Source organism: Nicotiana tomentosiformis, chromosome 10 (assembly GCF_000390325.3).
Source record: "Nicotiana tomentosiformis chromosome 10, ASM39032v3, whole genome shotgun sequence".
In the NCBI taxonomy this organism is placed as follows: Eukaryota; Viridiplantae; Streptophyta; class Magnoliopsida; order Solanales; family Solanaceae; genus Nicotiana; species Nicotiana tomentosiformis.
In genome coordinates, this window is record NC_090821.1 from 31,912,216 (window position 1) to 31,937,403 (window position 25,188).

The following is a 25,188-nucleotide window of genomic DNA, read 5'->3' on the forward strand; positions in this document are numbered from 1 at the left end:
TGGGATACAATGATTGAGAAAGTTAAGAAAATTATCTATGAGCATGAGGGGAAGGATCTTATTTCCGGCCAATCAAACTTTTTTGATACAATTCATGAGATTCTTGTAGCTAGGTGGAACAAAAGTAATACCCCTTTGCATTGCTTGGCACACTCTTTGGTTCCAAAATACTATCATGAATTATGGCTTCAAGGTGAAAATGGAATTCGAAGGCAAGCTCCTAATAAAGATCAAGAAATCTCAACAAATAGGGTCAAATGCTTTCGAAGATACTTTAAAGATGATGAAATGAAGCAAGTCTCATTGGAGTATGGAGCATTTTGTAGTGGGGGTGGTTATTTTAGTGAGCCTCATGTGATTGAGGCTATGATGTATGAGGATTCGCTTTCTTGGTGGGCAAATCATGGTGTCTCGGCTCCACTCTTGCAAAGATTAGCTTACAAGTTGCTTACTCAACCCGCTTCTTCCTCTTGTTGTGAAAGAAATTGGAGCACATATTCTTTGATTCACAACATCAAGAGAAACAAATTAGCAACTTCAAGAGCTGAAGATTTAGTTTTTGTACACTATAATCTACGGTTGCTCTCTTGCAAGAAGGAAAAGTATACATGTGGACCGAGCAAGTATTGGGATTTGGGTATTCTACATTTTTTTATTCGATATTTTCCTCAATTATTTATTTTGCAAAACTCTTTTCCCTTTTCATGAAAACATTCTAATATATCAATTCTTTTTAATCTAATGTTACTTTAGGTGGAAATCAATTTGATATTGATGAGACAATTGATGGTTTAACTGAGCTATCAATAGATGAACCTCAATTGGAAGGAGTGATCTTTGGAGAAAAGTTAAAGATTTGGAAGAAGTTGAAGATGTTGTGGAGGAAAGCTAGGGCCTAAGAGTAGTTAACTTGAGTAACTTGACTATGCTTTGTCGGTTTTTACTAGTTTAGTTCAAATGTTCTATTATTTTTGGTAAAAAGGTGAATTTCTACAATATTCATGTAAGTTTTTCACAGAATATCTCTCAAAATTTACAATATTTTTATAGCTCTATTTTTTTATTATTTTGAATTTTCTTAGCCGTTTTCCCGCACCCGTATCCATATCCGAATCTGCACCCCCGAATCTTAAAATTTAGATTTTGCCGAATCCGATACCCGGATCCGTCCCCGTATCGGATACACGCACCCGAGTCCGAGCAACTTGGGTTTTAGGCAATCCTAGCCACATCATATAGCTTTTGTGGTTTGAGCTAAGACCAAGGTCCATTTCTTTTTCTTTTTTTGATAAAGTAATAAATTTTATTAATGAATGGCAAAAACAACTCGTATAATAGTATACCAAAAGTAGAGAACCTACAAACAGAGATGGTTTTCTACAAACGACACCCAAACTCCAATACACAAAAGGATCTCTTCAATACACAAAAGGATTTCATGAGTGCACCAAAAAGATACAAGGGATAAGACGCTACTCCTCAACTGTACAAAATTTATTTCTACTCCCTCAAAAGCTCTCTTATTTCTCTCCCTCCAAACGACCCACATTAGTGCAAAGAGAAACCATACTCCATGCACACGCCTTCTCCTCCGTCTTCACCGTTCCAGTTGAACATTAACTCCTTTACAACGCTTGGCATCATCGATTCAATACCAAACCACCTTAGGATTTCCCACCATAGCCTAGTAGCTACCTGACAATTAGGGGTGGCAAATGGGTTGTTTGGGTTGTATTAAGGCTGATCAAGATAGGTTGACTCATTAAATGGGTCATTGCCCAACCCTGCCCAAAGTTCACTTGGACTAAAATGGGTTGGATCAAGATGGGCTAAACAATGGGTTGTAACCCAACCCGTCCAAATTGACCTAAATATTTGCAATATTCTCAACTTTTAAACAAGCATATTTAAAATATTCTCACATATATAAAAATGGTTTTTATTTTTATTTTTCATAAATATCATTTTAGAATGGTTTAGGATGATGAATTTTTTGTTTCCTTTTTTCATGTTGCTTCTTGTCTTATATTTTGAAATAAATGTGATTCATGCCTAATGATTTCTTTCATCAATTTTTCCCTCCAAACATTTTCCTTCATACCAAACACACTCTTAGCAGCTTTAAAGGGCAATTGTTATTCATGGGTTAGTTTGGACAGAAATCATGGGCTGATTTGGGCTACTGAAAATAAATAGGTTTAGTTGGATTGTGCCCAAATTTAGCCCATCATTAAAATAGCCCATGCCCAACCTATTAAAACTTGGGTGGGTCAAATGGGTTTGGGCCACTTTTGCCACCCCTACTGACAATGTAGAATGAGATGTCCCACGTCTTCACCGAAAGCCTTGCACATGTAACACCAACTGACATATGTTACCTTTATTTTTTCTCAAATTCCAAGCCGTCAAAATCACCCCTCTTGTTGCAAACCAAATGAAAAAACACACCTTCCTTGGTACCTTAGAGATCCAAATCGAGTTATGTGGAAGGTCAATTTCTTCCCAACCAGGAGCTTCTCATAGTATGACTTAACGTCTTAACCGAAAGCATTCTATTATTCCTCGTCCCCCATTTTCACAGATCGTGGATATCTAATGGAACTCTTTGTTTATATAGCAAGTCAATCAAGTTTTGGAACTCTGTCACCTCCCAATCTTGTAGATTTCTTCTAAAGCTAAGATCTCATTATCCACTTTGAGCCTTCGAATTTGATGGATTGTCATATTCTTTTGGCTCGAAATTCCTGATCAATGGACCTTGGGCCTAACTCAACCTAAAAGTGAGCTCATAAGGTGGGGATTGCCCAAAATCATATAAGGAGCCCAGGAAATCCACATCCCACCAATATGGGACTCAACACCCCACCCACCCGCCCCCACATCCTCCCCCAAGCCTAGAATTGGAGTGTGGACAACATATGTGAGGGCCCAACATCGATAACAACAAATTGGGATGGATCTGGCTCTGATACTATGATAATTGGACCTTAGGCCTAACTCAACCCCTAGCTCATGAGGTGAGGATCGCACAAGACCATATAAGGAGCCTAGGAAATCCACATCCCACCAATGTGGGACTCAATAATTCCATATAAGTTTGGGTATTTTGACCACGACGGACAAAATAATTCGAGACGAGATACGATTTGATTCACGAAATCAGAACCAAAATTAGGGTAAATTTGAAGAAAATAACATAACTTATCTTGGAAATCAATCCTTTACTTATCTACAACTTGAGAACAACAAAGAAATCCACATTTTACAAGTTATACGTAAGTATTCCACAAAATTTCTCAAAATTTAGAGTTATTTTTTTTTTGAAGTATTTTTAGTCGGATCCCCGCACCCTTATCCGTACTAGTATTCGTATCCCTGAATCTTAGAATTTACATCTTGAAGGATCCGAAATCTAGATCTGCACCCGTGTCCAAGCAACTTAGCTTAATATCGTACACCTCCAAAACAAGTATGGTTTGGCACTTTCTGAAATTTATCTTGAGGACAACACAACCTAGAACCAAGTCAAATCCCGATCAAGATATACCAATTGAGATTTATCAGTATCAAAAAATAACATAGCGTTATCTACAAATAGTAAGTGTGAGACTCTCACAATGCCATGTCCCCCAACTGTTGCAGTGAAACCCCTCAAAAATACACCCATCACAGCTCTATCCATCATCCTACTCAACACCTTCATAACTAAGATGAGGAGCATGGAGATAATGGACCCCATGCTCAACCCTTTCGAACTACCAAAGAAGGCACACGAGTTGCCATTTACAAGTACCGAATACCTAACCGTAAAAATTCAGTGTTTTATCCACTTTCTCCATCTATGTTTGAACCTCAGCATAATGAAATCCAAAAACTCCCGGTTCACGTGAATATACACAAAATGCCTGGCGCTCCTTGCTTTTTCCTAGAATCTACCACCTCATTTGCCACCAGTGTTGCATCAAGAATTTGTCTTCCTTCCACAAAAATAATTTGTGAAGTAGACATTCTCGTCAAGGACCTTCTTTAGGCTATTAGAAAGCAACTTATAAAATTATCTTATAGATATTCTCACTAGACTAAGGGTCTATAATCCTTGATACTTGTTGCTCCCTCCTTTTTAGGATGAACCAAACCGTGAAAATATAGTGTTTGATCCAATCCCCAATCTATCGCCAAACCCCATCCTTAGCATGATAAAACCCAAAAGGTCTCAATTCACGTGGTCAACCTTCTCAAGGTCCAATTTACACCAAAATGCCGAGCTCTTCTATCTAGAATCTACTACTCTTTCCGTTTCAATTTATATGACACACTTTCCTTATTAGTCCGTTTAAAAAATAACACAGTTCTATATTTGGAAATAATTTAACTCAAAACTTTTTATTTTACATAGGTTACCCTTAATGAGAAAATTTTTATAGTCACACAAATGTCATTGTCTCACAAAGCTTTTACTCTTAAGCTTTTATGACTACAAGCTTCAAAAGTCTTCTTTTTTTTTTCCTTATACTCCGTAACGAATCAGTTGACAGACCTAGACGCCACGAGGGGGGGTGTTAAGTTATCCCACATTAGTTTAGGATGGATTGTTTGTCTCCTTACGTGATCTTTGACAATCCTCACCTCATGAGCTAGCTTTTCGGGTTGGGTTAGGCCCAAGGTCCATTTTTTATATTCTCTCCGTGGTTGTTGTCCGGCATGGCCTCTTTATCAATTGGACATTAAGAATGCTTTTCTCCATGGCGATCTCGACGATAAGGCCTATATGGAGCAACCACTTGGCTTTGATACTGAGAGGAGTCTAGTGGTCCTGTTTGTCTCTTTTTAGCATTTGTTCGTCTCTTTTTGTCCATGGTTGTTGTACGTCATTGGCCTCTTTATCAGTTAGACATTAAGAATGTTTTTCTCCACGGTGATCTTGAGGAGAAGTTTATATGGAGCAACCACCTGGTTTTGTTGCTCAGGCGGAGTATAATGGTTGTGTGTGCAGATTGCGCAGGTCACTATATGGTTTGAAACAGTCCTCTCGAGCTTGGTTTGGTAAGTTCAGCACAATTATTCAGGAGTTCGGCATGACTCGTAGTGAGGCTGATCACTCTGTGTTTTATCGGCATTTTGCTCCTAATCTGTGTATTTATCTAGTGGTTTATGTTGATGATATTGTTATTGCTGGCAATGATCAGGATGGTATTACTAATCTGAAGCAGCATCTCTTTCATCACTTCTAGACTAAGGATCTAGGCAAATTGAAGTATTTTCTAGGTACTGAGGTCGCTCAATCTAGCTCAGGTATTGTTATTTCACAGCGGAAGTATGCCTTAGACATTCTCGAGGAGACTGGAATGATGGGTTGCAGACCTATTGACTCTCCTATGGATCCGAATGCTAAGCTTCTGCCTGGATGGGGGAGCCTCTTAGAGACCCTACGAGATATATGAGGTTGGTTGGCAAATTGAATTACCTCAGAGTGACTAGACCTGACATTTATTTTCCGGTGAGTGTTGTAAGTCAGTTTATGGATTCTCCCTGTAATAGTCACTGGGATGCAGTTGTTCGCATTCTTCGGTATATAAAGTCAGCTCCAGGCAAAGGATTACTATTCGAGGATCGAGGCCACGAGCATATTGTTGGGTACACAGATGCTGATTGGGCAGGATCACCTTTTGATAGACGTTCTACGTCTGGATATTGTGTTCTAGTAGGAGGTAATTTGGTCTCGTGGAAGAGCAAGAAACAGAATGTAGTTGCTCGATCTAGCGCCGAAGCCGAATATCGGGCCATGGCTATGGCAACGTGTGAGTTAGTTTGGGTCAGTGTTTTTGAGAGCGAGAAGCGCAAAAAAGCGACAGGGGCTCGCCTCGCTTCAAAAACGAAGCGCAAAGCGAAGCGCACGCTTCATTGAAGTGAAGCGCAATTCTTAAAAAACATAATGTAAACCTTGCAAAGACACAATATAAATAATCAAAGAGTTCAATTTATATATAAGAAAAAAACATAATCAAATAAACTGAAAATAATATATATATATATATATATATATATTATATTTTCAGTTTATTTGATTAGTATTTTAGCCTTTATTTATTAATTTTTATGTATATTTCAGTTTATAAAGTTAATTATTATATATAAAAAGAATAAAAGGAAAAATAAATCGTGCCTGCCCTAGCTGTGAGCAGACGCCTGGACGGGAACAAGAAGAAGAAAGAAGAAAGAAAAAAAGGAGAAGGAGAAGAAGAAGAAGAAAGAAGAAAAAAAGAAGAAAAATTACCCGGAGTATTGGAGGAGGTTTCTGGCGACTTGAACCCTAGCAGTACTCAACAACAATTGATTTTGGGAAGAAGAGAGAAATGGTCTTTACTTTGGTCTTAGGGATATGTTTTGTATAATAAAAAAACAGACCCAAACTTTTTCTTTTAAAAAAACTGACCTCTCTGAACAGAAGCGAGCGATTCTGCGCTTCTCGCTTCAAGGTCGCTTCGCGCTTTTTCGACTGAAGCGAGCGCTTCGTGTGGTCGAGTCGCCTCAGGCATGGAAAAGCGAGCAGCCATCGCTTTGCGTCGCTTCTCGCTTAAAGCGATCGCTTCGTCGCTTTTTAAAACACTGGTTTGGGTCAAACAGTTGCTCAAGGAGTTAAAGTTCGGAGAAATCAGCAAGATGGAACTGGTGTGTGATAACCAAGCTGCTCTTCATATTGCGTCAAATCCGGTGTTCCATGAGAGGACTAAACACATTGAGATCGACTGTCACTTTGTAAGAGAAAATACTTTCAGGAGATATTGTTACAAAGTTTGTAAAGTCGAATGATCAACTAGCAGATATTTTCACTAAGTCTCTTAGTGGTTCTCGTATTAGTTACATGTGTAACAAGCTCGGTACATATGATGTGTATGCACCGGCTTGAGGGGGAGTGTTAGTTTACAGATATGTATAGTGTAGTCTTGTCCCACATTGGAAGAGGAGTAATATCTCCTTGTAGTGTATAGCTATAAATAGGGACCTCTTGTATTGTATTTATCATCCAATATCAATAACATATTTTCTCCCGTGCCTTCTCACATGGACGTTAAGAATGCTTTTCTCCACGGCGATCTCGACGATAAGGCCTATATGGAGCAACCACTTGGCTTTGATATTGAGAGGAGTCTAGTGGTCTTGTTTGTCGATTGCGTTAGTCACTCTATGGTCTTAAACAATCTCCTCGAACCTAGATAGGTAAGCCCAACACAGTTATTCAGGATCTAGCATGACATGTCATGAAGCTGACCATTTTCTACCAACATTTTGCTCCAAATTTGTGCATTTACTTGGTGGTTTATGTTGACGATATAGTCGACACATGCAACGATTCAAGATGGCATCATTAAATTGAATCAAAATCTCTTTCAGCACCTCAAGATCAAGGATCTAAGTAGATTGAAGTATCTTCTGGATAGCGAGGTAGTTTAATCTATAGGGATTGTCATTTCACGACGGAAGTATGCTCTCAACATTTTTTAGGAGACATGAATGACAAGCTAGAGCCTTTGACACTTCTACGGACACAAATATTAAGCTTCTACCAAGACAAAAGGAGCCACCTAGTGATCCTGCAAGATACAGGTGACTGGTTAGTAAGTTGAACAACCTCACAGTGACTCGACTTGACATTGCCTTTCCTTTCCTGAGTGTCGTAAGTCAGTTTATGGACTCTCTTGTGATAGTGGAATTCAGTTTTCCATATTCTTTGATATATAAAATCAACTCCAAGAAATAGATTATTTTTCGAGGATTAAGGTCATGAGTAGATCGTTAGATACATAGGCGCTTATTGAGCAGAATCAACTTTTGATAGATGATCAATTTTTAGATATTGTGTTCTAGAATGAGGTATTTGGTGTGTTGGAAGAGCAAAATACTGAATATGGTTGCTTGATTTAGTGTAAAAACAGAAGATTGAGTAATAACTGTGGCAACTAGACAACTAATCTGAATCATAGAGTTACTTAGAGAATTGACGTTTGGGCGAATCAATCAGATAGAACTTTGTGTGTGATAATGAACTTGAACTTCATACTGCATCAACCGTTAGGCCACATCCTTAGTGCACTACCGCACAGCCTTTAGATGTCATGAATACATCCAAACATAATGTATACTCCCTTACTTTCAATTTATGTGACATACTTACCTTATTAGTCCGTTTCAAAAAGAATGACATATTTCTATACTTTAAAACAATTTAACTTTATTTTCTTTTATCTATTTTACACTTAATGAGAAGCATTTATAGCCACACAAATTAAAAGTCCCACAAAAGCTTTTACCCTTTAAGCTTTTAAAAACACAAGTTTCAAAAGTCTATCCTTTTTTTCTTAAACTCCATGTTAAGTCAAACTACGTCACAAAAATTAAAACGAAGGGAGTACTTGTTTGCCTCCTTTTGAAAAGATGGGCTAGTGGGAACCTATATGATAAGAGCTTCACTAAGAGAAGTCCATTACCAAAAAGATGATTTGGCATTAGTCAAATCTTCATGGTCCACTAACCAATATAAAAGCAAGTGCAAATTTTGTTCTCTCAAACTTAAGCCTTCGGACACAAATTCATTAGCTAAGCCGGCTTTGTCACTGCATCATGTTTTTCTTTAGACAGCCCCTTGTCCCTTGAGAACTAGAACCCTTTATCAAGATATTGAATTGATAAATACAAAAGACATGAACCACATTCGACCTATGCAGTAATGATAAATCAATATAAAGGATGGATCTTTTTTAAAAGATACAAAGTGTATACCTTCTGAAAATCAATTCCTGGGTGGACAATATGACAATTTGATAGCTCCCTTATCTTTTCATCAATTGCCTAACAATAAATAAAAAAGAAAATAATGCAAGTCAATAATCTCTCATTTTTGGCAGGAATGATGCCTTACTCTACAGTACTGAAACGTAAAAGGCCCAGATAAGCCTCCATGTACCTAGTCAATTAATTGGTTGCATAACAAAGGGAAAATAAACTCGAAGCAATATAATTTATCTGCCATAGGGTTACAATAACTCGAGCCGAACAAAATTCTACATTATAGCCAGGTGCTTTTTTTTTAAGTTGTACACTGTTTTGCCACCTTGCAAGTTCAAAGGCCAACGTGAAAGTGAGGCTGGATACTCATGTCATCCCCAAGAGAGGAACTTTCAACTACCTTAGGTCAATAATCCAAGTAATGGAGAGATCGATGATGATGTCACACATCGTATTGGAACGGGATGGATGAAATGGATGCTCATGTCCAGTATCTTGTATGATAAGAACGTATCACCAAGACTTAAAGGTAAGTTATACAGAGTGGTGGTTAGACTGACAATGTTGCATGGGGCGGAGTGTTGGCCAGTCAAGAGCTCTCATGTCCAGAAGATGAAAGTAGCGGAAATAAGAATGTTGAGATGAATGTATGGGCATACTAGGAGAGATATGGTCCGGAATGAAGATATTCGAGACAAGGTAGGAGTGGCTTTAGTGATAGACAAGATGTGGGAAGCGAGGCTGAGATGGTTCGGGCATGTGAAGAGGAGATACATAGATGCCCCAGCAAGGAGGGTGAGAGGTTTTCAATGGCAGGGCTTAAGAGAGGTAGAGGTAGGCCGAAGAAGTATTGGGAAGATGTGATTAGGCAGGACATGGCACATCTACAGCTTACCGAGTACATGGCCCTTGACAAGAGCGTATGGAGGTCGAGAATTAGCGTAGAAGGGTAGTAGGTGGCCGAGCGTAAATCCTTCCTATACCAGTAGTTTTTATTACTATTCTCGTGTTTTCTTTCCTAGATTTCTATTACTACCTGATGTTGCTTCTGCTTTGGTTTTACTATTATCTTGTTGTTACTGCTTCCTTTTCTTCTTTATTACTGTATTCTTTTTTCAAAACTTTTGTGACTATGATTGCCTGAGACGAGGGTCTATAGGAAACAGCCTCTCTACTTGCACAAAGTAGGGGTAAGGTCTGCGTACACATTATCCTCTCAGACTCCACTTGTGGGATTATACTGGTTATGTTGTTGTTATTGTTAACACCGTTTTGCTACCAGTCGTACAACATGTTGGGGGACAAAATTTGACAAACTGCCAAAAGTAAATGTTATCAATTGTGAAACTGTGCATATCAGCTTATCACCTTTTTACTTCTCTAATATCATCCATCTAGAAACCAACTGTGCTGTGATTAGCAATATAAGTATGTCCTAACCACTAGCTAAATGACCCAAAGTTTGAGAGAAAATTATTTCTCTCAAACAGATAATGAAATGGTATACTTATTTATCTGAAGGCCTCTAAGCAACCCCTCCCCTCTCCTCCAACATTTCATCAGCAAAAGCGGGGATGTAGGTGAGGCTCAAAAGCAAAAAAGAATTTAAGTAAAAAGGTGAAACAACATAGACAACTGAAATTCAGATGACACCCTTCAACAATTTTCATCAAAAAAATATCACAAAAGGAAGCCTAGCCAGTGTCAGCAAACATCATGAAGCAAAGATATCAGTCTACCTGCCTTTGACGACGTATCATGGTAGATAAATCAGTATATGGAAGCTTTGGATCTATTTTGCATTCCATAAGAATTCCACCGTCATAATCTTTAATATACCTGGACAAGAAATTAGCATATATAGCAGAAAACCACAGTAATTCAAAACATCAAACAGAACTTTAAGCTTTTCTCTTTTTTATTTTTTTTATTTATTTATTTTCTTTATTTTTTATTTAAAAAATTGTTTGAGGCGGGTTGAGGAGTTGGGGTGGAAGAAAAGTCGCAGAGTACCCTATAGAAGCATATTGAATTAAGCCACGAAAATATCTTCAGGAAAGGTATTTGTTCCATGAAAGCTTTCTGTTAACTTACCCTTGCCAACGCTCTTTCTCTAAATAAATCTCTTTCGTGAATCCCTGCAAGCCATTATAAGAAGTTAAATCTTTCGAAAGACAACTAAAGAATGATAGAGCTTCCAAACAATCAAGAAAGAAGCTAACAAGTAATGCACCAGATGTTGTCCAAGATTAGGTAACTGATTAAAAGATCCTTCAAGAGCTAAACTGCAGATTTCCTCATATGTATGAAAGGACTTCGAACTTATCAGAAAAGAAGCATAATACGAGATTCAATTAACTAAATTTATTACCAACAAAAGAATCCAAGGGCAAATAGGACTATGCTTGCAGAAAAGGTGGTATGCCTCAGGTATAAGTATATTTAATTTTGGCTCTGCGGAGATGCTCTGAAAAACAAAACCTTGAAGCATTTTTTACCATATTGTTGCTAACCGCATTAACACCTTCTGTACAACATTTATACTGGTTGACCAATTTTTTCTAACACGTGGCCAATAAGTCGGGCTCATAAAAAATGATCTACAAGTTGTTCCATTATATATCTATCAAACAGCTCCTTTCCAAAAGTCAACTACACAAAACTTTTATCACAATTTTCTTAAGCGTAATGCAACAACTTGAAGATCATTTTTATGAGCCCGTTCAAATCTTCATCTGGTTCTTTTATCCTAAATTTTGATTTCTGAATAATGAGTAAAATATTGCAGGCAATAGTGATGATTGTCACCTCTTGAATAACGGAAATATAACATAAATGGTGAAAGGGAAACTCTGAGTTAGGTAATGCCACTATTTTTAACAGGCTCCTGAATAATTTATAAGACCCATAAACAGAGTACATTCATGTAAACATGAATTTGCTGAATTGACTGGTCAAGTCTGTTGCAAATAAGAATACCACCTAAAAATAAGAGCCAATCTAGCACCTGTTTGACAAAGTAACCAACAGCATTGTTGTCAGCATATGTTAGAAAATGAGTCAGCCCATCCACATCACGAGCATGCTGCTTTAAGTGATTCATCAGTCTGGTGCCATAACCCTTAACTTGTTCATCTGCTGTTATTGCACAAAAAGCTATCTCCCCAAACTTCTGGCTACAGCATCAATAAAAAGAATTGCGTCAACAATTTATAGATAAACAAGATATGACAACTGAACATATTACACACTTCCTCCACTTCTTTTTTCTGGGAAAAGGTGTAAATCAACATATTAAACAATACCAACAACATACCCAGTGTTTTCCCACAAGAGGGGTCTGGGGAGGGTAGTGTATACGCAGACCTTACTCCTACCTTGAGTAAGTAGAGAGGCTTTTTCCCGATAGACCCTCGACTCAAGGAAAACAAAATCATGGCAGTTTAAAAAGAAATACAATAGCGAAGAAGACATAGAAAAAGAAGCGGTAACAACAGCAAGATAATAAGAAAACCAAAGCATAAGCAACATCAGTCATCAGGTAGTAATAGAAATCTGAGAATAAGGAAATTTGAGAATAAGACTAGTGCTACCGATAAGGAAAGGAAATACGCTTGACTGCCTACTAATATTCTACTCTAAGTAGGCGTTTCGACATAAATTTCAAGTTTTTTTTTTTTGGAATTTGGAATTTCACTAAAGTTTGATTGGAAGATGAAGTTATGCTTGGTTATAACTTTTGATGTGTATTTGGATGTATTTTTTCTCAAAACCATGAAACATGATTTATACCCCACAATTTGTAAAAACTATCAAAATCACCCCAACTTGGCTGTCCTACCTGAAACAAACAATTAAACCCGCTTAATGCTTAACTGCACTCATACCTTTTTAGTAGAAAAGATAGTGAAAGTCGATGAAACTGATTTTACTAAAGATAAAGAAAACTTGATAATCACAATGTAGAATTTTGTTGGCGAAGGTTTCTTCATCTCATTATCTTCTTACCGTTTTAACTTAGTTATAGTTTCTCTCAACTGTAGGCAATAACAAGGGAAAGGGGGTGTTTGATGGTTAGCTAGGGAAAGTGGGTGTTTGATGGTTAGCTAGGTATTTAATTCTAGTGGATAGATGGGGTTCTTTTACCGATAAGGAAAGGAAATACGCTTGACTACCTACTAATATTCTACTCTAAGTAGGCGTTTCGACATAAATTTCAAGTTTTTTTTTTTATTTGGAATTTGGAATTTCACTAAAGTTTGATTTGAAGATGAAGTTATGTTTGGTTATAACTTTTGATGTGTATTTGGATGTATTTTTTCTCAAAACCATGAAACATGATTTATACCCCACAATTTGTAAAAACTATCAAAATCACCCCAACTTGACTGTCCTACCTGAAACAAACAATTAAACCCGCTTAATGCTTAACTGCACTCATACCTTTTTAGTAGAAAAGATAGTGAAAGTCGATGAAATTGATTTTACTAGAGATGAAGAAAACTTGATAATCACAATGTAGAATTTTGTTGGCGAAGGTTTCTTCATCCCATTATCTTCTTACCGTTTTAACTTAGTTATAGTTTCTCTCAACTGTAGGCAATAACAAGGGAAAGTGGGTGTTTGATGGTTAGCTAGGTATTTAATTCTAGTGGGTAGATGGGGTTCTTTTATAAATACCAAAAAATTGGGGTAAATTTTTAAAATCTAAAAGTTCCCAAGTTGTAGATTTTCAACTTGTTGAAAGCACTTTTTCAAATTTGAAAATCCATCCTAAGTTGGATTTGAAAAATTGTAAAATTTTCATAACCAAACATTGTTTTGAAAAAAAAATTAGAAAAAAGGAAAAAATATTTATGTCCAAGCGGGTCCTAATTCTCGACCTCCACACCCTCCTATCAAGGGTCATATCCTCGATAAGCTGAAGATGTGCTACATCCTGCCTAATCACCTCTCCCCAATACTTATTTGGCCTACCTCTACCTCTCCTTAGACCCAACAGGGTCAACCTCTCACATCATCTCACTAGGGCATCCGTGCATCTCCTCTTCACGTGCCCGAACCATCTCAGTCTTGCTTCCTGCATTTTGTCCAACACGGAGGTCACTACCACCTTATCCTTAATATCATCATTCCTAATCTTATCTTTCCTAGTATGCCCACACATCCATCTCAGCATCCTCATTTTCGCTGCTTTCATCTTCTGGACATGAGAGTTCTTGACTGGCCAATACTCTGTCTCATGCAACATAGTCAGTCTAACCATCACTTTGTGTAACTTACCTTTAACTCTTGGTGGCACATTATTATTGCACAAGACACCAGATGCGAGCCTCTATTTCATCTACCGGACTCCAATAAGATGTCTGACATCATCATCAATCTCCCCAGTACCTTGGATTATAGACCCAAGATACTTGAAATTTCCTCTATTGGGGATGACTTGTGTATCAAGTCTCACTTACACATCCGCCTCATGGGTTATGTTACTGAACTTGCACTCCAAGTATTTTGTTCTGGTCAACCTAAATCCTTTAGTCTCTAGCGTTTGTCTCCAAACCTCCAGCCTAGCATTAACTCCGCCTCTTATCTCATCGATCATCACTATGTTATCTGCAAATAACACACTCCATGGCAATTTATCCAACACCAAGGCAAATAAAAACGGGCTAAGAGTTGATCCCGGGTGCAACTTCATCACGGCTAGGAAGTGTCCGAAGTCTCCTCCAACTATCCTTACCCAGGTCTTAACTCCATCATACAAGTTTTTAATCACCCTAGGTGTATGCAGCAGGTACATCTCTAGCCTCCAAACATCTCCATAGGACCTCTCTTGGGACTTCGTCGTATGCTTTTTCTAGGTCAATGAACACCATATGCAAGTCGCTCTTCCTCTCCCTATACTGCTCAACTAATCTCCTTACAAGATGGATGGCTTCTGTGGTCAATCGCCCTGGCATGAAACTAAATTGTTTCTCGAAAATAGACACACTCCTCCTCACCCTCATCTCCACCATCCTCTCCTAAACTTTCTAGCAACTTGATGCCCCTGTAGTTATTGCAGTTTTGAATATCACCCTTGTTCTTGTACATCGTCAGTTTACTCCACCTCTATCCTTCGGGTATATTCGATGTCCTAAAAATGACATTAAACATCTCAGTTAACCACTCCAAACTTGCCCTGTCCACACTCTTTTAAAACTCCACTAGGATCTCATCTGGTTCGGTCGCTCTTCCCCAGCTCATATTGCACATAGCCCCCACAACCTTCTCAACCTTTATACGCCTACAATAACCAAAATCTCGACGGCTCCTGGAGTGCTCCAAATCACCCAGCATATTGTGTGATTAAAATCTACTTGTCACCTTCGTCTAAAAAAATTTACTCACTTTTGTTTAACCAATTTCTTTTAATGGGATCCCTTTTCCCTTGAATATTTTTTTCTTTTGAATATTAGACTATTTAAGTAGTAATATGGAACATATTTCTATTGCTATAATGCTTTAAGCTTATCAAAAATCACCTTTAAATTTAGTATTTTAGACCGTGTTATCTTGTTCAACTTCACCCTCAACTCCCATGCCCAATCAAATTAAGATAACATATTGGTACACAAGGATTAAGATGTCTACGCGATTAACTAATTAAAAATACATATGAAGCATTGAATCAAATAAGATATAATGGACTTAAACCAACTTTATGCAAATGTCTAGTAAGTATTGCTAAGTCATCACTTATCAAAAGAGAAAAGTAGTGATCGGACGTCTACAAAGTACTTATGGTTGAGAATATTGTGTATATTAGTTAGAATCAATTATGAAGATATTATTTATTTGAAATTATCTAGTTCTTTCCTACATTAGAACAAAATGTATTTGATATTTAAACATTCAATAGCTTGGGATAATGATTATGAAATACATTCTTCATTTCCTTCTTCCAAATTATAATTTTTAGAGCAATTTCGACTTTCGAGATATCAATCATTGTACTTTTAATAGGAAGAACTAAGAAGAGATTCAGTCACTGGCACTGCACACTTACCAGTGACCTCCGTGAAAAGAGAAACCATCGCCACGACGACCATCAAAGGCTGCTCTACATTTCGAAGGTGCCGCACATAAACCAACACCACATACATACTCGAAATCCGCCGGCAAGAAGAACTTGGAAAGCAACAACCTCATTAGAGTTGAGACGCGTAGGGATATTCTCTGACTTTTTCAGCGAGATCTATCTACATGCCGGCCTGTGTAATGTCTCCTCGGAACTTCCCGACAAGATCCTTTCTTCTGCTGGAGTTGCCTACTCATTTCAAGTCTTTTAGTCAGTTTACTGCTATAACCAAGGCACTAATCTACGGTTCGGCCAGTCCAATCTACTTTTCTGGCCATCTATCCTATGTTTGTCTGAATTCTTCAAAAAATATTACTGCACCCAAGTCTGGTCCTCCAAAAATAATAACTTTTCGAGGATCCGACACACATACGGTGACATTTCCGAAGTATCCGAGCAAACATAGTATCTCTCTTTTCCGACATCTTTTCTGCCAATTTCTACATTGTGGGGTCACATAGGCCTTCTGAGGCAACCCATCACCTTTTCTTCAGTGTCCGATCACCAGAAGTACTTTTTCGTAAGTAATAATTTCTTTATTGGCAGATCTATCTTTTCTTCAGACAAATTTGCCTTTCTCTTTCACTCTAGGGTTTATCTAAAGCCTGTGGTTACATTCAAATTTCAAATTTTAGGTTCCGGCAAGTTCTCGGACATCAATAATATATTTCAAAAATAGAATCGGGTGATGCAAGATGTTAGATAATTTCCTTGTTAGGTTATAAGTAGTTTCTTACACACAAAAAAGCAAGTAAACAAGCATATTCATTAATCATAATTGATGTTCAAACTAGCAATCATGTTGCTAACATTTCTCATTCTTCTAACCCTAAACCTTGGGTCATGGACTCACGAGCCTCAGATCATATTATAGGTAGCAAATCGCTTTTCTCTTCTATATCTTATTCTCAATCTCTTCATATTCCCATATTAGCCAATGGTTCACAAACCATAGCAACTAGAATAGGCCAAATTATCCTATTTCCCTCAATAATATAAGAATCAGTTCTTTACTTTCCTGGTTATCATTTTAATCTCACACTCACTAATCACTTGTCTCAATCATTTAATAGTTCAGCAACCTTTCTTAATGCTCAATTCTTCTACAGGATTGCAATATAGGAAAGATCTATCAAGAAATAGACGTTGGGCCTATCTCAACCTTAACAGCTAGCTCATGAGAAGATTTGCCCAACACCATATAAGGAAACCAATTACCCCATCTACAACCATGTGGGACTATTCTAACATTACCACCACCACCACCACCATCCCACACATTCAGGACTGGACATTTGAAACGTGTATTATATAACATAAGGACCTAACATCAGGTAAACCAAGAAGTGAGATAGGTCTTGCTCTGATACCATGTCAAGAAATGGACCTTAGGCCTAACTCAACCTCAAAAGTTAGCTCAAGAGGTGAGAAATGGCCCAAGGTCCATAACTTATCATAGTATCAGAGCAGGCATAGGCCTTGAGTTCGAGAAGGCATAGGTCTTCAATTCGAGTCTCACTGTTACTCTATGATCAAAAAGAGTTTTCACGTCGCTGGCCCATGAAAATAAATTAAGCCGTATGTGAAGAGGCATGTTGAAAACATAATTAGATAAATAAAAAGGTGTTCTCTCTAACAATTTAAAATTTTAGATGAGATGGTCGCACAGTTAAACATCTAGGAAATCCCAATTTGTCTAAAGTTCAGAAAATAATTCCTGATTTGTCTCACTTGTCTACCTTAAAATGTGAGCGATGTCAACTTGGCAAAAATACTTGTTCTTTCTTTCCTTGTCATCCTGATAACCGTGCAAAGTCTCATTTCCCTTTGGTCCACTCAGATGTATGGGTTCTAGTCAAGTTACCTCTACTTTGGAGTTCTATTACTTTGTTAGTTTCATTGATGATTATTCAAGGTGTACTTGGATTTTCTTAATGAAAAATCATTCAAAATTATTTTCCATTTTCCAAACCTCTTGTGCTAAAATACAAACTTAGTTTGTGGATTCCATTCGCAGTATCGTATTGACAATGCACCAGAATATTTATTTTCCCAATTTCAACTGTGTGTAAACTCTAGTGGGATTATTCAGCAAACATCTTGTCCTTATATAAGTTATACCTCTCAACAAATAGGGTAGCAGAGAGGAACAATAGGCATATCATTGAAATTGGTCACACCCAACTCATTCAATCACATGTTCCATTAATATTGTGGAGAGATGTGATCCTCATATCATATTATTTGATTAATCGTATGCCTTTCTCTATTATCAAGGATCAGGTTGCACACTTTGTTTTATACTCATGTTCAACTATATCTTCTCTTCCCCCTCTTTTCATTAAGAGCACGTGTTTTGTTCATTAATCTTATTCCTAGGAAAGATAAATTAGCCCCCATGCTCTCAAATATATGTTCCTTGGTTACTCTTACGGTTAAAAGGGATACCTTTAGTACTCACCAAACCTGTGTGGTTACCTTAGGTCAATTGATGTGACCTTTGAAGGTCAAAGGATGTGACCTTTGAAGGTCAACCTTATATCACATCTTCTTTCTCCGACTATTCTGACATCTCTCAAGCTTTATCCAAACCATCTTCAGAGATTCTATTTGCACTTCTTCTGCTCCCACATCAGTCTTACCAATATCAACTCTGGAAATCCTATTAGTATCCCTTCTTCGTCAGCATCACCACTTTCGAGTACTCTTTTGTCTTCTCTTTCACTCGCTCCTCCAACTTCACCAGATTGAAGTATTTCCTCTCCTCTGCATTGAGATCACTTGTCCAAATAGAGAAATGTCATCTCATAGCGTAAGTACGGTATAGACATTCTTGAAGAGACATGAACCATTGATACTCTTATGGATCCGACTAAGTTATTGCCAGGTTAGGAGGAGCCCTTTAATGATCTTCGTAAGTATAAGCAGCTAGTTGGTAAGTTGAATTACCTCACAGTGCCTTGACCTAACACTACCTTTCGGTGAGTGTTATAAGTTAGTTTATGGATCCCCTTGTGACAGTCATTTGGAGGTTGTTGTCCATATTCTTTGATACATAAAAATCAGCTCCAAAAAAAGAATTTGAAGATCAAGGCCATGAGCAGATTGTTGGATATATAGATGCAAATTGGGCAGGATCACCTTCTGACAGACAGAAAATTGGATGTTGTTCCTATTCTTCGATACATATAATGAGCTCTATGAAAAGGATTCGAGGATCAAGGTCATGAGTAGATTGTTGGATACACAAATGCAGATTGGATAGGATCACCTTTTGATAGAATATCTACTTTTGGACATTGCACCCTCCTTGGAGGTAACTTTGTATCTTGGGAAAGTAAGAAACTGATATGGTTGCTTGGTCTAGTATAGAAGCAGAATTGCGGCAACTCATGAACTAGTTTGGATCAAATAACTGCTCAAAGAAATAAAGTTTGGAAATCAACTAGATGGAAACTTGTGTATGAAAATCAAGATGCTCGAATGAAAAGAAGTTCAGCATTTAATTACTATTGGTCACTTTACGCAGTTGAGTGGAAAACTATTATTAGACGCTGCAAAAGCAAAATCTATTTGATACAAAGAATCACACAATGACTCCAACCTCTTGCTCCAGGAGTAGAATAATAAAAAGAACAAGACAATTACCTGGCATATGGACGATATGTTATACCACCAACCACCAGATTACGTCGGATGACCATTACAGACTTATGGCTCCTGCAACAAGTAGAAATGAAAAAGAGACTAAAAGTACTTTTCAAACACTTCAAACTCACAAGCTATTAGGTACCAAGAAAAGCTATATAAGGTCATCATGAGCATTTTCTTTTTCTTTTTTCTTTTTGTGATAAATCAAAAACCTTATGAATGAAGGTCATAACCCTGTTGTAGAAATGGTATACAAACAGAACAGAGCCTATATAAAAATATTATTCTCTACAAAGAGCATCAATCATCTACATTGACCACGATCCCATTGGTACTCTAAAATTTTACAAAAAGAGAAGGGAAAAAAGTGGCACTCTGATATAAATAGAGGAGTTCTCCATATACCTAACTTACTGCCAATTCTGGCAGAACATCCTTGAATTCTTAATTTGAGAAGCTTATTTTGTCGAAACTCCCGAATTCCTTTTTCTCCACATTGTTCATATAATTGTCAAAGGATAGACTCCAAATCCCCTTCTCTTCCTTCCAATTGGCCAACTTTAAATTAAAAAAAGATCATTGCCCAGTATCCAGCACTACCCATTTAATGGCAATTAGGTTCCAAACTCTACCCCAATGTGATTGACTTGAAAAAAGGTAAATAATATCAAAAACCATGAATAGTGCATCAAACCATTGTTGGATTACTTCTCAAACAGTAAAAGTGGAAGCATGATATCTCCTTGAGCTTAGGTGGTCGGTCAGTACAATCTAATTTGAACTTATTCATAACTACATGTTAAAGGTTATAGATGGTAGCAAAATCGGATATTAAATTATCGCCATTGCAGAATGGTTAATCTTCTCTATAGAAACTTAACTAATACTGAAATACTTTGTCAGAGAATAAATCCTCATTTAATATATTGTTGCAACTGCCAAGAAACTTCTTCTTCAAAATAAAAGTGAACTATAGGTACAGCAAAGAAAGTGAACTATAACTAACTTATACACTTTCAACTTGGAACAATGAAGAACATGAACCACTCCCTCTTTGTCCAACTCTCTACTACATCCCTCCTCTTCCCTAATAGCCCGCATCAACTACTCCCCCTTTCTTCTCCTCTTTGACTGAACACTACCTCTCATAGCTCAGGTCTCCAACTCACCTCCTCACTATACAAAAATGTTCGTAAATACCGACCGCTCCTTTCACCTCCTCCACGACCTTAAGGAACTGCCAGATTCACTTCCATAGACTCTATGAAGCTCCTGCTCTTATTCACTACAGCTAGCTAAAAGAATTTAGTATTTGAGTCCCCTCCAACAACAATGCCATCAATTTTTTTCTCCAACTAGTCTTTGGATATTGCTCACATCTCTAACTCTCTCTTCAACTCCTCCCTCTTTTTTTCCCTTTCCTTTAACTCCCTCACTCCTCCCGCTCTCTCCCCCCCCCCCCCAACAATAGCAGTAGGCTGATATAAATAAATTCATTATGATGAAAATAAACTTTACAATGAGTATTCACATATATCTTTGTATATAAAACAATCTTGGCCACGTCAAGAAAAATCAAAAATCTAAATACTAAAAGAACATTTCAAAATTCGCACCTGTCCATCACAAGACGAACAATATATTCCTTAGGCATGTTTGGGAGTTGCCTCGCAAATATATTCTTCAATCCTATTAACCTGGAAGAACATTTAGCAATTATTGGTAGCCTAGATAGTTCGCCTGCATAAGATTATATCTAACAGCATAAGATTAATATTAATACCAAATCATGTGCTCATCAATACCATCGTTTGAAACACATGCAAACTTGAGTCTTCCAGACTCCTCCTGCAAATTTTAAAGTTTAGTCGATATTAAATAAAAGGAAAAAAGTCAACAAATAAAGTTGAGAATTTGCTGAGAACCCATACCCAAAATTAGAAGTTGTAGAAACAAAAACTACATCCATAACACCCTTTTACATGATAGGACTCAGATATTCAGTTGCAAAGATTTGGAACCTCAATCCTAATAACCTCAACTTCCTCAAACAACATGAAGTTCCTAAAAGAAAAGACAACAGGGTAAGAATATCTCTCCCCGTCCAACTCTTACCACCAGGATAGCACAATTTGCTTTAGTGACAGATCTAATCACTTTATTCCATTCTAGAAATTAACATGTCTTTTAAATCACACCTCTCTTTCTCAACATCACTCTCTCACTGATAGTCAAATATCACCTCCTGTAGTTTGTAGTGACTAATTAGCTATCTCGTTTTATTCAGTTTTTCTTGTCTCGGGAATTGGACATATTGCATTGTCCAGTTTGGTATGACTCACTTGATCTTTTGTTTTCTCGTTGCTAAAAGAGTGTTTGAATTTACTTATGTATACCTTGTGCGAAAATTGTTCTTTTTTCCGTCTTCCATCAATTTCCAGTTTCCATTTCTTTTCTCTTTTTCCTTCTCAACAATTTTCTCCAGTTCTATAACAAGCCAAGAATACTGGATACTTCCACATCTTAAGGTAGTCCAACCAGAAAATTTAAGAAGAGCTAGTATCTATCTCGACTTGCAACATCAATTTCCTAGCAGGACCACATAGCCAAGAAGGAAGAGATACATGTAATGGAACGAAAAATTCAGAAATCATAAGATAGCAAATAGTAAAGTTGAGCAAAAGTACAAGTGCAAAATTTTAGAAACAACCACTGGCAGTAGTAGCCACCTTAAACATAAAGTTAGAGCGAGAGAGGAACAAAAATTCATGATTGATTGCAGTATCTTGAGCATGTTTGGTACTCTAGCTCAGGCGGGGTTGATTCCACTTGCACCAGCCACATCTCAGGCCGGGGAAGAGCTCAGACTCCCCCGGCCCGTACCCCAAAGCAGCTGGTCCATTTTGACCAGGTCCCAGAGGTTATACCAGTGCAGCCGGTTGTTCCAGTTCAGCCCGAGGTTAGGGCAGCAGCATCTGAGTACTGAACCTACCCCTCTCCACTGAACTCAAAGAACAATAAAGGGGGACGCACGCAAATCAATTTACCAAAAAGTTCAATGCCCAAGTTTAAATTTTTTTATTTGTTATTCATTACAAACGGACTTCAACCATTCGCATTATCTCAAACTGAATGCATCAATTGTATACCATCTGCTCAATGTGTCCTACAGAAAAAGGCAGGCATCACTTCACAATCAAAAAACAGGACATAGAAGCAGGAAACATACTCTTATACTTCAATTTTCCATGGAAAAATTTCCCTGTCGAAGATTATTTTCTAGAAAATATTTTACTTAAGTATCACGGTTAAATGAAGCAATGAGGTCAGCAAGGATTCATATAGCGACTCCCAACTTGTCAGGGACTGAGGATTAGTTGTTGTAATAATATTTTCAGGATATATTTTCATCATAATAAACACACTGTTACTGGATATATTTTCCCTCATAACTGAAAAATAGCTACCTCTCTCTTTAAGCTCTCTTCCCTTGCAGTGTAGGCACCACTGGTCTGTAAATTGTCAGTAAAAATGTTCTTCATACTCTCATCCTTAACCACCGCCCCTGAAACAGAACCAGCAGCAGCTGTAGGTGGCATTACACAACCCTCTTTCACTACCTCCGACGACTCAATTTTCACCGAATTATCACTCTTAAGCTTAGTATTCCTCCCTGACCCAGAGGGTGCACTATTCTCCAACCGCGACGCAGTGAAATTGCGCATGGAAGAGCCATCGTAATCTTCCTCGTCATCATCACCCACCTCTTCGGAGTCGTCTTCGGAATCGGAATCAGCACCGCCTCCGCGGGCGCTGATACTCTCTAGGTCATCGTTGGAGGTGAGAGCGCCGTCGCGCGTGTCGGAGAAGGAGGACGGGAAAGGCGGCGCGTGGTCGTCAGATGCCATCTTGCGTTTGTGGATCGACGAGGTTGCTGAGGCAGACGCCGAATGCGAGGGTGATGGAGATTGTGAACTCCGCGACCGGCCCGGCGCCGTCAGGTGGGATGAGTGAGCATCCATTGGTTCCAAACATTTTGAAAATCAGGGATTTTATTGAAAAGAAAAAGCCACTCTTTTACTTTATGATCAAAATGCTTCTTTTGTTAAAAAAAGAATAATAATAAAATATGTTTCATTACAAGATTTTATTATCTAGATTGCTTAAGCTCCGCCTAAGATGCCTCATTTGTCTTTTTTAATCAAGAAGTCTCAATCTTAATACATATCTCAATATCAAGATGTGTATTAAGATTAAGACATCTGAATCTAAATACACATCTAAATATTAAAATGTGTTTTAAGATCTGAATACTAAATGATTAAGACTGTTTATTTTTTAAACATCTGAATATATAAAAATTATCTTTATTTAAAATTTAATAAACATAAATTCAACTACAATACTAATTAATCTAATATTCTATCAATAAATTCAAATACAATACTAATTAATCTCATATTCTATCAATAATATAGTAGTTGGTGGTGGTGATGGCTAACGGAAGTCTTGTGAGTGCCGAATAGAGACAGTGGTTGATGGTGATTTTAGTTGATGATGGTGGTTCTTGGTGGTAACTAGTGGTGATTGGTAGCAATAGCGATTATGGTTGAGGATGGTGGTGGTGGGTGATGTTGGTAAATAATGGTGGGTGGTGGTTGTAGTTGTGATTGAGGAAGGTGATGGTGGGTAGTGGTAGTTTATAATGGTGGGCGGTGCCGGTTGTGTTTATTGATGGTGATGGGGTGGTTGGTGGTGGTAGTTGAGGTGGGTGAGTATCTGGTTATGGTTGAGGATGATGGTGGTGGGGGTGATGGTAGTTGAGGTGGGTGAGTATGTGGTTATGGTTGAGGATGATGGTGGTAGGGGGTGGTGGGTGGTGGTAGTGGCGATGACTATGATTGAGGATAATGGTGGCTGTGGTGTTGGTGGTGGTAGTTTATAATGGTAGGCGGTGGCGGCAATTAGTAATGAATGCGGATAATAGTATCTTAATGAAATTAAGTCTTTATTATAGATCTTAATCATACATACCTATCAGACCCATTAAGTGGTTGTGAAGTAAAAAACAAACATGCTTAATGATTAAAATCTCAATGATTAAGATTCAGACTTTAAAAACAAATGCAGTTAATGTCTGAGATCGGAATGACTAAGATTCTAAACTCCATTAAGTGCAAACAAACGAGGACAAGACCCTTTCCTTTTTTCTTTCTTTTTCTTTATTTTTTTTTTGTTTGTCATTTTCAATTTTATTGTTATTTTTTTACTTTTTGTGTTTTTCAATTTTATTGTTATTTTTTCAATTTACTTTTTCTTTCTAATATAATATCTCTCTTTTTTAGTTTATTTTCTTTTTTGTTCTTTCTAATAACAATCTCTCACTCTTTTCCACTTAATCTTTTTTGTCTTAGTTTCTTATATTTTGTATTGTATTTGTTTTTTAAATTTTGCTCTTTTTAGTGAAATTTCTTCAACATTTTTTTCACTTTCTTTTAAATTTTTCCATTTTATTGTTGTTTTTTACTTTATTTTTTCTTTGTAATAAAATTCTACACTCTTTGTTATTTTTTTATTTTTGTCTTTGTTGTAATTATTTTTTTGGTTTATAGTAACAATCCCTCACTCTTATT

General features: G+C 37.4%; 1 protein-coding gene across 5 annotated transcripts in view; it reads right to left on the reverse strand.

Moving 5' to 3' along the window:
• The window catches only part of LOC104112773 (histone acetyltransferase GCN5), a 47,670-nt gene extending 23,948 nt beyond the window's left edge, over nt 1–23,722 (reverse strand). Inside the window, exons 1-8 of one of the 5 annotated variants that reach the window (XM_033660423.2) lie at nt 23,023–23,722; nt 21,339–21,403; nt 21,172–21,252; nt 19,553–19,624; nt 11,792–11,960; nt 10,879–10,922; nt 10,524–10,623; nt 8,779–8,847 (exon numbers count right to left, since the gene is read on the reverse strand). In XM_033660423.2, the coding sequence (XP_033516314.1) occupies nt 8,779–8,847; nt 10,524–10,623; nt 10,879–10,922; nt 11,792–11,960; nt 19,553–19,624; nt 21,172–21,252; nt 21,339–21,403; nt 23,023–23,577 (1,155 nt within the window). In that variant the 5' untranslated portion in view covers nt 23,578–23,722. The remainder of the gene's footprint in view (nt 1–8,778; nt 8,848–10,523; nt 10,624–10,878; nt 10,923–11,791; nt 11,961–19,552; nt 19,625–21,171; nt 21,253–21,338; nt 21,404–23,022) is intronic. The other 4 variants (XM_033660426.2, XM_033660424.2, XM_009622789.4 and 1 more) reach the window with 4 other exon arrangements.
• Nucleotides 23,723–25,188: the final 1,466 nt, after the last annotated feature.